The sequence below is a fragment of the Acomys minous genome, assembly GCF_964271855.1.
Source record: "Acomys minous genome assembly, chromosome: 10".
Classification (NCBI taxonomy): domain Eukaryota; kingdom Metazoa; phylum Chordata; class Mammalia; order Rodentia; family Muridae; genus Acomys; species Acomys minous.
Window position 1 is genome coordinate 77,855,059 of NC_140491.1, and position 15,645 is coordinate 77,870,703.

The 15,645-nt window shown below is 36.2% G+C and overlaps 1 protein-coding gene across 5 annotated transcripts in view; it reads right to left on the minus strand.

The window, feature by feature from the left end:
• Positions 1-15,645, minus strand: part of LRP1B (LDL receptor related protein 1B) — a 1,938,012-nt gene that overhangs the window by 15,210 nt on the left and 1,907,157 nt on the right. For all 5 annotated transcript variants that reach the window (XM_084800259.1, XM_084800256.1, XM_084800258.1 and 2 more), the window contains one exon: positions 2,594-2,670. In XM_084800259.1, the coding sequence (XP_084656385.1) occupies positions 2,594-2,670 (77 nt within the window). The remainder of the gene's footprint in view (positions 1-2,593; positions 2,671-15,645) is intronic.

The window sequence follows — 15,645 nt, forward strand, 5'->3', positions numbered from 1 at the left end:
ACAAAATTAAGACAACTTATTAGAATCACAAGCTTCACCACTTCCAAACCCATATTGATTATCTCCAAGTTAAGCCAGCCATGTATTGTTTTTACAACTAAGCACTTTCCCATTAACTGTTTATAAATTTTATGTATGCATGTTTATCATATCCTGTTATAAATTTCTGTGGGGAACCAAGACCATAGCCAGCAAGCATCTCGGACCTTGGCATAATACATCAAGTGGATCTGGGGCAGATTGCCTTGTGACCTCTTTCCCTCCTTGCCTCAGGGTACATTCAAGAAGGCTGCCTTGTAACCTCTTCCCCTCCCTCAAGGTACTCTCCAGCCGTTCTCAGTATTCCCGGAATTACTGAGGCCTTCAGAGGATGGGTGAAACAAAGTCTATAGATAACACCTTGTGGTTCCAGATGCCTAACAATTCCAACCAGCCCCAGAACCACAGGGGCCCTCGCCCTGCCAAACTTCTTAACTTCCTGATTTCTTGCGAAAACCGCCTACCCGGATCGGATCACCCTACTCAGCCTCCTGCTTCAATGGTATATAATTGCCTGTGAGAAAATAAAATTTTGTCAGCTTGATCAGAAAAAAAAAAAAAAGAATCACAAGCTTTTCCTTTGTATCAAAAGCTAAGGCACCATCTTGGTTACTTTTGGATTCACCAAGCAGTCCAGAAAGTCATCCTGAAACCTGTTCTGAGACCACCTGCTCTGCACTGCGCTTGCCCCTTTACTTGTCTGCTGCCTTCTGGCATATGGCAGTTCTGCAAAGTGTTCTCCATCTGTCTTGACACATCCTTTGCTGTTGTCTTCCAATGTGCCTCCTGTATCTTCAGATGCTGGTGTCACAGGGACCAGATCTGGGCTAAACAGCCTGCCTGCCTCCTGTGTACCAGTCCTCACTGAAACTCTGGCTTTGTGTTTGTTCCACATCCTTGTGCTCCTCTCACTTGGTCCTTCCTTTCTGCTGTTCTCTCTTTTTGTTCTCAGTGCTTGCATTTCTACTTTAGCTTTTTCACAGAGATCAAAGACAGGTTTTGTTTGCTCCCAGACACTGGTGCCATTACATGGAGTCTATCGATCCTGTCACTGTCAGTATCAACTCCTGGACTGAGCTGGAAGAGAATCACCTAGCCCTAGTGGAAGCGTCAGTCACTCGCTTGCTCCCGTGTGCATTTGAAGACTGCAGAGGACCTGAACCATGCTGGAGCCTGGCTGAACCACACTGAGGTTGAGGAAATATCTCACGAAGTCGCTTTTTGCACCTAAATGGTAGTGTTTGTGGATGCTATCAATTTTAAATGATCTTAGTGACTAGTAAGATGCTTAAATAGTTTAAAACATTGAATTTATATAGTCCACCTTCATAAAATTATATTAATACTATTTTGAGTTCTGATCTAGATAAAAAGGTTAAATATTTACTTTTATATATCTATCTTTAATGTATAAATTCAGTTTAAAATATCTTTTGCCACATATCACATTTTATAAGCCAATTCCTCAAATGCAAGCACACTAGACCGTCTTACAATTTTGTCCACATTTTCACAGGAAACACACTACAAAGAAAAATCCAAATACTCTGTGACCAAAGAATACACAATTTACCTATTACGATCACAATATTTGTGCCTAATATAGTATTCTAAAACAATGGTTCTCAACCTGTGCATTGTGACTCCTTTGGTAAACTTCTGTCTCCAAAAATATTAGCATAAAGTTTTATAGCAGTAGGAAAATTAAAGTTATAAAGTAGCAACAAAAATAATTTCATGGTTGCGGGTCACCACAACATGAGGAACTATATTAAAGGATCACAGCACACAGCATCCAGCGTGTTGAGAACCACTGTTTTAGAACTATGTACCACTTTTCCAAAATGCCCATGCTTATTAACTAAAGTCTTAGAAATATGGACACTGTTGCTTGTGGAATAGAGAAACTATGTGGAAACAGGAGTAAAGAATATGTAGATAAACTAGCACTAGCACTATAATTTTGATCTAAGTGTTATCTTTGCCACACACACACATACACACACACACATACACACACATATATACATATATATGTAAATAGTATGATTCCTGTTTGTGTCTCCTGAAGTGAGTGGCTAAATTTTAGGATCATCATCAGGGATATAATTTCCATACTTTTCTATGTCTATTCTCATTAGTTTCACATTATGGACTTTTCAGTCTCCCCATTCAAGGTCAAATTTGTGATAATATATGTGAATTAGGAAATTTTCTGACTTATCTTGAAAATCTTTACAACTGGTAGTTAGAAAATACGGAAAAACACAATTGTGATTGGGGGTTTATCTGCTCTGAATCTACAGAGTTATAAACAGCAGATAAAAAAATAGAATTTAATTGTTCGTAATTTAATTCTTTTAATTTAAGTTTTCATAGTCTGACCAATCAGGTTTCATTTTCAGTAGTACCTCAAAGGTGTCAAGACTGAACTTTTTTTCTAATTATATAAGATTATTGTTATCCTTTGAATTTTTACATCTCTCATTGATGACATAAAAGATGATGAAGTGGCTTCTGTAGTTTTTAGACAAAAATAGTCTATGGTACTTACTTGTGCTGATATACTCAGACTTGCTGCTCTTTGGGGCTGGCCTCTCGCACTGTGTACCTGACCAATTAGTGGAGCACCTAGAAAGATTCAAACAACAACAACAACATCAGAAAATCAGTGCATAACACATAAACAAGTCCACTAATGTGGAAACTTCAAACAAACTGAGAAAAGAGCCAACCATTAAATTCAACATGAACAAGGAGACATTCTCAATAACCTGTTTCACATTTGCAGTATGCTGCAGGTAATTTCAACTGGATAGCATTAATTAAGACATGTAAAAGAAAAACTAAAGCAGCTACTTCACTCTATTCACTGCGCATATTAAACAAACCTTTTTTAAAATTCAGTTTCAGCAGTTTTCCACCTGGTTGTTTAAAATCCAAAGTTTAGGCAACAACCAGACATTATGGTCTCAAGTTTTGAATAACTATGCATATCATAATGTTACAGTAATCAGAGATATGAAATACAGTGCTTTCTTTTGTTAAATAATGTGACTATTAGTAGGAGCTCAAATGAATATATTTAAGATTTCAATGAGAGAACTTATTTCCTCATATTGATATGGCAACACTGTTGCCATAAGTCTACAGGAGAAGAGGAGAAGTGGATTTGATTAAAATCTGTTATTCACACAGAGCAGAAATATCTAGTTGGGTGGCCACAAAAAAAATGAGTGTGAATTGTTTGCTCTGAGTGTGAAAAATACTATCTGGCTAACAAAACGCCTCTGTGAGTCTATCATCATCAAACTGCTTAGAATCAATATCATTGTCTTGATTTCTTATTAAAATTGACTATCAAATATTGTCATATTGATGATAGTTGTACACTATGAAGAAAAAGTTTTTAGTACCATTCCAAGTGAATGACTACATGACTATGACACAAGATTTCTGTCACAATCAATTAATATAAATAATTTTGTTTTCCAAAGAAGGTTTATATCACAATATGTTCATTATTTTTGATAATTGTAAAAATAGTATTGGCTATATCAAAACATTCCATGAAACCATCATACCAACAAACTCAAATAACAAACTAAAACTGGTTTCAAACAAACTACAGAATAAAAAGCAAAATTGACAGCATTGATTTCTTTGAAGTATATAGTTATTTGATTAATAATGGTAACATTGACTTATGAGCATGGAACATGGTTCAAATGAAAGTGTCATTATTGTGTAATGATTCAAGCAATTACTCAGCTTTGTGTTCAATTTCTTCATAAAGATTTACATAAAATTTAATTTTCTACACACAACATTTGTGATAGACTACATTATAAGTAAATCATTGAAACAGATAACTTAAAGTCCATGTCTATGGTTCTTTTATAACACTGAATCAGAGTAATGCAATAGGCATACAAAATTAGTATAAATTGAACAATGAATGAAATATTAAGTTTTGTAAGACATTTATTGTTTCTTATTTGTGTTTTTATAGATGTATTACCTAGAAAAACCATCCCAACCATTAACAGGCTATAATTCTGAAAACAGTTCACAAATAACTTAAAATATTGGGGATCATTTTTGCAAACATGTTCTTGGAACAAAATCTAATGGTTGCAAATTTCTTTTCAAATATGTAACTTCCTATCTTTCAAGTCTTCCTAATTGAACACTGAGAATGTTTTCCATATATCAATGAAAATTTTGTTCTGAATATACACTCATTTCATGATAATGCTGATACACCCACAACTAAATGTGTCCAGCTATATTAAGTTGTTTTCCAGACTACTAAGATTAAATATTTATGTCATCTTATTCTAAAAGTTGACTGACATTCATCTTTAAATAAGAGAATAACCTTTATTATAATTTATTGTCCCTCCCAGTGTAGCAGTACTCGACCTGTGTGTTGTGACCTCTTTGTTGGGGGTTGAATGATCTTTTCACAGGTGCTGGCTATTAGATATCCTGCCCATCAGATATTTACATTATGATTGATTAGAAGAACAAAATTAGAGATGTGAAGTATCAACAAAAATAATTTAATGGCTGGAGGTCAGAAACATGTGGAACTGTATTAAAGGTTGGCATATTTAGGAAGGTAGAGAACCACTGTCCTAGAGATTAAAAAAAAAAATCTCTGAGGTTACTTAAGTGACTAAAATGACAGAGTGCAATTACCTTACAACTGGTGGATCAAATGCTAATTGAGCAGATTATGTTCTGACAAGAACATCATGTATCTTTTATAATTCAGTATGTTAGGAAAATATGCTTTAGAGCCTAAGGCTGGCAGAGTGTGTGAAACGGAGCATGAAGATAGAAACAGTAGGGGCTTTATGGACATTATTCCACTCCTTAAGTAGGGTAGTTGGTGTTTGTTAACAATCTAGTTTTCTAATTTATCCATGGCTGAAGCCTACTACTTAAATCAGGTAAGAAAGTCATGTGCTCAAGTTCTTTAATCTCTTTTTACTTTATTTTATTAATTTATTCATATTACATCTCAATGGCTCTCCCATTCTTTGTATCCTCCCATTCCTCCCTCCCTCCCATTTTCCCTCTTACTTTTAAATGTTGTAGTATATTTAAATTCCAAATCCTTAGAGAACATTTTACTTATTTTATATTGAAATAACTCTCAGGGATTACACTAAAATAATAATTTTAACAGTAATACATCTTAATCAGAGATGCTAACCTAGAAATTTTACCTATATGTTTTATAAAGTAATAATTTACAACCAAAGATAAAATAAGTTGTGTTTCACTGTCTTCCTTTGTTCCAGACTTGAAAATAATTCCTTTGACGTATTAAATCAAATAGAAATCATTATTCTTGTTGCCTACATTACAAAATTACAACCTAAGACATTTGCTGCTCCAGAAGTTTCTCTTCCAGTGGGTGATTTAAAACCAAGCATTAAAAATCCTCCTTTATAGAATTTAATAAATCTTCATATCTAAGTAGAGTGCAATGATCACAGCCATTAATGGCCCGGCACTGAAGGAAAGGAATGTGCAGATCATCAAAACTTCCTGTCCAATTCCTCATTGAATTATTTGCATCATCATAGTGACTATAATTTCTTTGCCATCTTTTCCCCTTTCTGCACTCACCAAGCAAAAGTTCTCATCCAAGCTTTAGCTGTCTTTGGATCTGTACTCCTATACTTTACTGCTACTTGTATCCATCTAACAATAGACATCTGCACATTAGACTCATTTCCACAAACACCTGCATATCAATAGTTGATGAACTATCACGTGGATATTTCCCAGAGCACATAAGTGTGAAGCATACAGGATAATATTCATATTAACACTATACCACTCTAAGTTATTGATTAAAACCACATGAATTTTAGTTAAATACTGTTGGGTTAAAGACAGGCATATTCATGAATATTTAGCCAATTATAATATACACACATCAATCTTTCCATCATTATCATCAGTTTGTACAGTTATGAGATACTGATTAGAGAGTCACTGATCTAACTTTCATTGACATCACATCTTTCATGGAACATCGTTTGAGAACTAAAAAGTTATTTAATGCTTCATTGGTTTCTTAATCATATTTCTCCATTTTCATAAACTGTAAGCAAAAAATTTTCTTACCTGCATAAAATTCCTTAAATGTTTTAAATTAGAGTAATTATCAAACTAAACCTTTCCTGAAACTAGCCATGCTTATCTGATGAAAGCAACACATGACATATTTCAATAAAGATAATTATTATACACTCACAAGCTATGTTCTTATAGCAAATTTTACTTAATCAATTATTTTTTTATTTTTAGGCTAAGAACAATAATATAAAACTTAACAACACTGTTCTAAATTTAGCTGTGTCACGATCAGTCCTCTACATAGTATCTGGCAAAAAGAGAGAGAGAGAGAGAGAGAGAGAGAGAGAGAGAGAGAGAGAGAGAGATTATACAACCAGATTAAAAAATTACTTCCTATTTGGATTTAACCATGTAAAATAAACTTACTTAATTTATCATGACATTTAATGTATATAAATATTTTTAGTTATACTGTTTAATTTTAATTATCTTTCTACAGTAGAGGGGATGATATCCTTAGTAAAAGCAGTATTGCTCAGATATCACATGTAACAGTGTTAGAATGTCAAAACAAATATATATATAGGTTATAATATATCTTAAAATGTACTGTTAATATTTAATAACATAAATATCATCTAAAATTAAATTGTTAAAATAATCTTTCTGTGTAGTAGAGAGATTTTTTGCAAAGAGAATTAAGATTAGATATAAGTTATTTAGTATATATTAAAGTTTTTCAGGATCTTCATATGTGGTCCAGAGTCATCTACTTTCAGAGAACTTCAAAACAAAATAACAAGTCCAATAAATGACCTTTCTTTTCATCAAATTCAAAGGTCATGGCTCTCTTCTGGCCACAGTAAATTCAAGGTGAAGCTTAAAGCAATAGAAACTGTATTTCTCCTCATTTTATGTGTGAACACTCTTTTCCTTTTTTAGCCATGATGATAGTGATACTCAGAAAGGAAAAATATATCTTGAAAGACACTGTTTTTCACTACATAGTAATTAATGAGGCAATGGAGAAATTCCAAGTGTGCTATGAGTCTCAGTGTTTCTAAATTTCATTCAGTAAAAATAGAAACATGACTACTTACTTATCACATATCATGAAATTTGTATGAAAATATTTTCATATAGTAAAAAATTAGATAACTTATGTCATCGGAATAATATTCATCTGATTAATTCTCTAAAAATTTCCCTTGAACTTTGAGAACACAACACACACAATTAGCAGATTGTGTTCCAATGTCCAGCTACTGTGTGTTTAGTTCCTAACATCATTTCTAACTGTATTGTAATATAGCAGTGCTGTAAAATGGCAAATCATTGCCCGCAGTTTTAAACATCTATTCACTTTAATTTCCATCACAGCTCTCTTTTATTTGTCAATGTTTCATGACATTCATATGCAAAGTTATCTTTATGTATTCATAAGTATTTTTTATCTTAATGCTACATAAAAAGATTTCTTCTCTTTAATCTGAAATTTTGGCTCAGTTTTGATAATCGGCTTTTGAACTTCCTACCCCATTCTCTTATGCTGTATTCATAGAGTACTGCTCGGTAGTTGGGCACTTTAGTTATTTGTGTTTCCACCTATTGAGGAGTGTACCTTAGAAGGTGTAGTTCTGTGAAAGAAAATGGTCTCCGTAGGATCGTAGAGAGTGGCACTATTAGAGCATATGACCTTGGAAGAAGTGTGTTTCACTGTCCTCCTGCTGCCTGCTCATCAGGATACAGAACTCTCGGCTATGTCTCTAGCGCCACGGCTGCCTGCATGCTACCATACTGCCCACCGTGATGTTAGTGGCCCAAACCTCAATTAAATTGTTTCTTTTATAAGAGTTCTTGTGGTCATGGTGTCTCATCATAGTAACATAACAATAACTAAGAAGGAAATATTGCTTGAGACCAGGAGTTTCAGACCAGCCGGGCAACATGGACAAATCCTATAGCAATGCACTTGTGCACAGCGTGTGATTTCAATATACCATAAATAGGCTTTGTTTGTTTTGAAACAAGGTGTCATGCAGACAATATAGTAGGTATTGAATTTACTATGAAGTGCTATTTAATTCTATAAATTAATGATCTGAAATTTAAAAGTTCTAGGATAAATGAACAAGATGACATGCAGGAATTTTTTTTTTTTATTCATCAATTTATTTTTTATTTAATTTTTATATCTTACTTTCACATATACATTTATTTTTTTTTATGATGTTATTCTTTTTTTTTGTTTTGTTTTTTTTTAATTAATTTATTCATATTACATCTTGATTGTTAGCCCTTCCCCTGTTTCCTCCCATTCCTCCCTCCCTCCCACTTCCCCCCTTCTCCCCTCCCCTATGTCTGTGATTGAGGGAGACTTCTTCCCCCTATGTATGCTCTAAGATTATTGAGTCTCTTCTTGGTAACTTGCTATCCTTCCTCCGAGTGCCACCAGGCCTCCCCATCCAGGGGACATGGTCAGAAAAGGGGCACCAGAGTTCACGTGAGAATCAGATCTCACTCTCCACTCAACAGTGGAGAATATCGTGTTCGTCGGCTAGGTCTTGGTAGGGGTTCGAAGTTTACTGCCTATTTCTCCTTGGCTGGTGCCTTAGTTTGAGGAGGACCCCAGGACCCAGATCTGCCTGTCATAAAGTTCTTCTTGTAGGTTTCCAGGACCCTGTGGGTCCTGTTATTTCCCCATTCTTCCATGCTACTCTCGCCTAAAGTCTCAATAGGATGTCCTCTCCTCTGACCCACTTTCTTGGTAAGTAAGGTTTTTCATGGGACGTATCCCTTGGACTAGTGTTTTGATATAAGTGAGTATATACCATTTGTCTCTTTTTGCTTCTGGGTGAACTCACTCATTATGATAATTTCTAAGTCAATCCATTTGTCCACAAATTTCGGGAATTCCTCGTTTTTAATAGCTGAGTAATACTCCATAGTGTAAATGTACCATAGTTTCTTAGTCCATTCTTCTACTGAGGGACACTTAGGCTGTTTCCATGTTCTGGCTATTGTGTATAAAGCAGCTATGAACATGGTTGAGCATATGTCCCTGTTGTGTGTTCGAGCATTTTCTGGGTATATTCCAAGGAGTGGGATAGCTGGGTCTTGAGGAAGCCCTATTCCCATTTTTCTGAGAAAACGCCAGATAGCTTTCCAAAGTGGTTGTACTAGTTTGCATTCCCACCAGCAGTGAAGGAGTGTTCCTCTCTCTCCACATCCTCGCCAACATGTGGTGTCATTTGAGTTTTTGATCTTAGCCATTCTGATGGGTGTAAGATGGAATCTCAGTGTCGTTTTGATTTGCATTTCTCTGATGCCTAACGAGGATGAGCATTTCTTTAAGTGTTTCTCAGCCATTTGATATTCCTCTGTTGAGAATTCTCTGTTTAGTTCTAAGCCCCATTTTGCAATTGGGTTGTTTGGTTTTGTGGTGTTTAATTTCTTGAGTTCTTTATATATTTTGGATATTAAACCTTTGTCAGATGAAGGGTTGGTGAAGATCTTTTCCCAGTCAGTAGGCTGTCGCTTTGTTCTCTTGACAGTGTCTGCTGCCTTACAGAAGCTTCTCAGCCTCATAAGGTCCCATTTATTAATTGTTGACATTAAGGCCTGGGCTGTGGGTGTACTGTTCAGGAAGTTGTTTCCTGCGCCTATGTGTCCCAGGCTCTTCCCCACTTTTTCCTCTAACTGAGTTAATGTCTCTGGTTTTAAGTTGAGGTCTTTAATCCACTTGGACTTGAGTTTTGTGCATGGTGACAAATAAGGGTCTAATTGCATTTTTCTACATGTAGATATCTAGGAATAACTTTAACCAAGCAAATGAAGGACTTATTTGAAAAAAACTTCAAACCTTTGAAGAAAGAGATTGAAAATGACATCAGAAGATGGAGGGATTTACCTTGTTCATGGATCGGGAGAATTAACATAGTAAAAATGGCCATCTTACCAAAAGCAATTTACAAATTCAATGCAATCCCTATCAAAATACCTACAAAATATTTTGAAGATATTGAAAGATTAATTCTCAAATTCATATGGAGAAATAAAAAACCCAGAATAGCAAAAACAATCCTATACAATAAAAGATCCTCCGGAGGAATCTCCATGCCTGATCTCAAGCTGTACTACAGAGCAACAGTAATTAAAACAGCATGGTACTGGCAAAGTAATAGGCTGGTGGATCAATGGATTCAAATTGAAGACCCAGAGATGAATCCACACACATTTGCTCACTTGATTTTTGACAAAGAAGCCAAATCTATTCAATGGAAAAATGATAGCATCTTCAACAAATGGTGCTGGACATGCAGGAATTTTGGAAAACAGCTGGTCAGGGCTGAAATCCAGGCCCCGACTTCATCCCATTACAAGACTGTCGTCTCTCGTCAGGGAGCAAGCTGGGGTCAAATTTTGTCCATCAATCCAGCCCAGCCTTCATTCTAACCACTTTCCTTCAGATGTTTTAGGTGCCACACACTGACCCCTCTCATTCCCAGCCTTCTTTGCTCCTTTCTATTTTTCCCCTTTCCTTTCTTTCTTTATTTGCTATATTTCAAATCAAATTAAACCTTATAAGACATAAAGAAAAAGCCTTTGTCTCTTAACAAATGAAGACTATTACAAATTTCAATGTAATCTGTTTGCATAATATGATTATATTGTGACTGCTATGAACAGTAAATGTACAGATTATGTCAACCTACTAGTGTTAATATAATCAAATTAACATTTGCTGTGATGATGTAATTTTATTATAATATTACTAAGATTGTAACTTTTGATTTGTATTCTCAGTAGAGTAAAACTTAGGTATAAGCTTCTTTAGTGATTTAATGGATGACTATCTCTAATACTATCTTGGCATGATAAAGAAGTAAATTACTTTTCTACATTATTATATTATGAAGAGATTTTCCCTCCAAACTAATGTTGTTGGTAAAGTACAATAGCCAATCTTTCATGGGAAGTGAACAAAGCTACTGTGGAATCAAGTAGTACATTAAAAGTAGGTTTACATAATTTTAATCCATTTGTTCAATTTTGAAAGGTAAGCAGGAAATAAAACATTGTTGCTATAAACAACTCTGGTTCTTAAACTAGTAGATGTCTAAGAAAAGTAGACACATAGACAATACAATTTTGAATAGGTAAGTAACAGTTACACAGGCAGCTGATTCTTTTATTTCTCTATTCTGACATACTTACTATTTTAAAAGACAAAATTTGTTGCAACATCAAAAGAAATAATGGAAACACACCAGACCTACATATGAATAGATACATAATATAACTTTTCATATTCAAATTACTTTACAGGACTGGAGCCATGGCTCAGAAATAAAGAGTACTTTCTGCTCTTCCTAAATACTGAGGCTCACTTTCAAGCACTCTGATGGAAGGCACACCACCCTCTGTAACTGTAGTTTAGGGAATCTGATGTCTTCTCCTGGTCTGTACAGACATCTTTATACATGACACCCATATATGCAGACAGGCAAAACACTCATACATGTAAAATAAATAGTAAGATATTTGTAAAAAATAGTCTAAAGATAAAGTTATATGCATTATTGGGCAGATATAATATATCCATACTTGTAAAAAACTGTAATTTTATGTCAGGTTGAAAACATCTATCACCTCAGTTGCTTAAAACATTAATATTTTGAAGAAAGAAACTGAAAAAGCTATCAGAAGATGGAAAGATCTCCCATACTCTTGGATCAGGAGGATTAACATAGTTAAAATGGCCATCTTACCCAAAACAATCTACAGATTTATTGCAGTTACCATCAAAATGCCAACACAATTCCTTACAGACCTTGAAAGATCAATTAAATTCATTTGGACAAACAAACCCTGGAACAGCTAAGACTATCCTACACAATAAAAGATCTTCTGGAGGTATTTCCATCCCTGATCTCAAGATGTACTATAGAGCAACAGTAATTTAAAAAATGGCATGGTACTGACATAGAAACAGACAAGTGGATCAATGGAATCGAATCAAAGATCCAGAAATAAATCCACACCAAAACCATACAAAGAAAAAAGATAGTATCTTCAACAAATGCTGCTGGTCTAACTTGATTTCTACTTGTAGGAAAATGCAGATAGATCATTATTTATCACCCTGCACAAAACTAAATTCCAAGAGGATTAAAGATTTTAACATAAAACCCGACACATGAAATCCATTAGAAGAAAAAGTGCTTTGAGCTAATTGAAACAGGAGAAAACATCCTGAATAGAACACCAACAGCACAGTCTCTAAGATCAAAAATTAATGAATGGGACCTTATGAAACTGAAAAATCTTCTGTAATAAAAGGAAACTGTCAACAGAACAAAACAACAGCCTATGTACTGGGAAAAGATCTTCACCAACCCTACATCTAACAAAGGGCTAATATCCAAAATATATAAAGAACTCAAGAAATTAAACACCACCAAACCAAATAACTCAATTGAAACAAGGGGTACAGAGATGAACAGAGAGTTCTCAATAAAAGCACATCAAATGGGATGAGAATCACTTAAAGAATAGCTCAGCATCCTCAGCCATCAGAAAAAAAAAAAAACGCGAATCAGAACAACTCTGGGATTCCATCTTACTGCTATCAGTATGGCTAAGATCACAAACTCGTGTGACAGCATATGATGGGGAGGATGTGGAGAAGGAGGAATGTTTCTCCATTGCTGGTAGGAGTACCAACTTTTTGGAAATCATTCTGGTGCTTTTTCAGAAAATTGGGAACAGTTCTGCCTCAGAATCCAGCTATATTACTTCTGGGCACGTTCCCACAAGGGGCTCCAACATACAACAAGGACACTTGCTCCACTACACTCATAGCAGTGCTATTCGTAATAGCCAGAAACTGGAAACAACCCAGATGCCCCTCAGCTGAAGAATGGATAAAGAAACAATGGCATACCTGCACAATAGAATACTATTATTCAGGTACCAAAAACAAGGGCATCACAAATTTTACAGACAAATAGATGGAGCTGGAAAACATTATTCTGAGTGCAGTAACCCAGACGCAGAAGGACAGGCATGGTATATACTCACTTGTATGTGGATATTAGTCATATAATACAGGATGACCATATTACAATCCACAGACCTGAAGAAGCCAAGTAACAAGGAGGATTCTAGGGAGGATGCTTAATTCTCATTCAGAAGGGCAAATAGAATAGATAGTGGAAACAGCTGAAGAGAGGCCCTCTGAAACACTCCACCCAGCAGGGGATCTAAGCAGAAGCTGAGTGTCACAGCCAAAACTTGTGCAGATGGCACAGAGTCTTATTATGGATGAATGGAAGGACAGAAGGTCCAGCAGGGGACAGGAACTCCACAAGAAGACCAACAGAGCCAACACATCGGGTCCCAGGGGGGCCAGTGGACACTAGTGCACCAAACAAGGACCATGCATGGAGAGGACCTAGGCCCCCTATTCATATTTAACCAATAGGCAGCTTAGCCTCCATAGAGGTCCCCTAGTCAGGGGAGCAGGGGCTGTCCCTACTAAGGACTCTGTTGCCTGCTCTTTGGTCACTTCTCCCTGATGGTGTGCCTTTACCAGGCCACAAGGAAAAAAGATTCAGGCATTCCTGAGGAGACTTGATAGGCTGGGGTCCGTTGACAAGGGAGGAGGGCTCTCCCTCTGTGAGGACCAGGGGAGGGGAGGAGCTTAGTGGAGAAGAAAGAGGGACGGAGAGTGGGAGCTGGAGGAGATGAGGGAAGGGGCTCAGCTTGAGATGTCAAGTGCATAAATTAGAAATAAATTAATTTTTAATATTAAGAGGAAGATCCATTGGAGATGAGGGCAGGGAAGGAAGGGAGGCCGCAGTAGTCTGCTATGAACCGGAAGTGAGACTAGGGAGTTGCATTTGAAGGAGAGAATAGAGACTTATATACCTTTGCTGTCCTATGGGATTCCCCGGCCAGCAGAGCAGATAGCTTACCAGGATATGCCCGCAGTTGTTGGGGTCTGAGACAATGAGATGAGTGGGAGGAAGGAATATGGAAAGAAGTCTAGGTGATCTTCAGGAGATAGGGCCAGAGAGGATGAGGATGTCACAAGTGGTTTCATAGAGAGCTGCAGATGAGACTAGAAGATTGGATTTGGAGGAGAGGGCAAGAAATGAATGTAAAAACTTTCAAATTTTGACTTTTGTTCTTTGAAAATAAAACAGTATAGTAATGTCATATGTTTACATAAACTTATATAAAAATAATGTAGTAATGTTATCTGTCATCTATACACCAATGTCCCCTTAGTATATAAGTTAATAGTACAATCTGGAGTTTAAGCTTGCTCAGAAAAACGTGATGTGTGGTATCTATTTCTGGCATCTTAATGAGCCTAGGCAAAGGAAGAATAAGGTATAGCCAGTTGCTTGAGATTATAAAGGACAGGTATAGGTGTGGCAGGCAATCTGGAGTTTTGTTGCTCTGAACAACATGCAGCTTTCATGATTTACATTTTCAAAACACTTCAAGGGGCAGAAACAAATTAGTAACATGCAACAATCTGACTGAATTGTGGGCACCACAGACTGCTAATGTTCACCTGTTCATAGCCTTTTGGAAATGTGGGGTTTGTTTGGAATCACTCTGAATATCACTTGACCTCTGCTTGGCTCTTCCCCACAGCGAACCTAGTCTGCATGAAGAAGGTCTTCTTCCTCTGATAGCCAGACCTCCAGAGCCCATGATGCAGGGTCCCTTCTGCAAAGTGTGGCCTTACCCAGGCCTGGAAATAAGGAGAGACAAATTCTACTTTTGTAGAACCATGAAAGAAAAAGAGACCCTGATTTCCTTCAAAAGCCACAGCTTGCCCTTATGCTCCCTGCCACAATGTGCATGGGCACATGGGCGAATGGTCTAACATGGGAAGCAAGCTCCCAATTAACAGGTTTCTGTTTAAAAAGCTGCTTTGGTCATAGGGTCTCTTCACAGCAATGGAGGGGTGACTAAGACAATATCCCCTCCTACCTCTTCATCTTGTACAAGAGACTCAGAATGCCTCCTAACTGTCTTCTATTCCCGTATGTTTTCAAAGAGGGAGAAAGAAGAAGCTGCGAAGCAAGTGACCAATAACAGTGTTTGGAGAAGACAAAACAAAATGAATGCAAGTAATCTCTCCTCATATAGTGATATATAAAATCTGCCTACTCATTTCTTCATAGAATACAATAAAGACTCTAGAATATACAGAAAATACACTACAACGGTCTTGAAAATAACAAAGAGGATAAAGTGGATCAAATGCATGATGAAATAAATCATTCCATTTTTTCTGAGTCTTAACTGTGAAATTTATTCACAAGTAATGGATGCCATCACAATGATGGCATGATTATTAAACCATAGGCATAATGCAATGCACGTATTTAGTCTTAAACTTGGTAGCAATGCAAAGTAATTAAATGATACATAGAGAATGCATGTTAATGGTTGGAAACTAATGAGTAAATTAGATACAATACC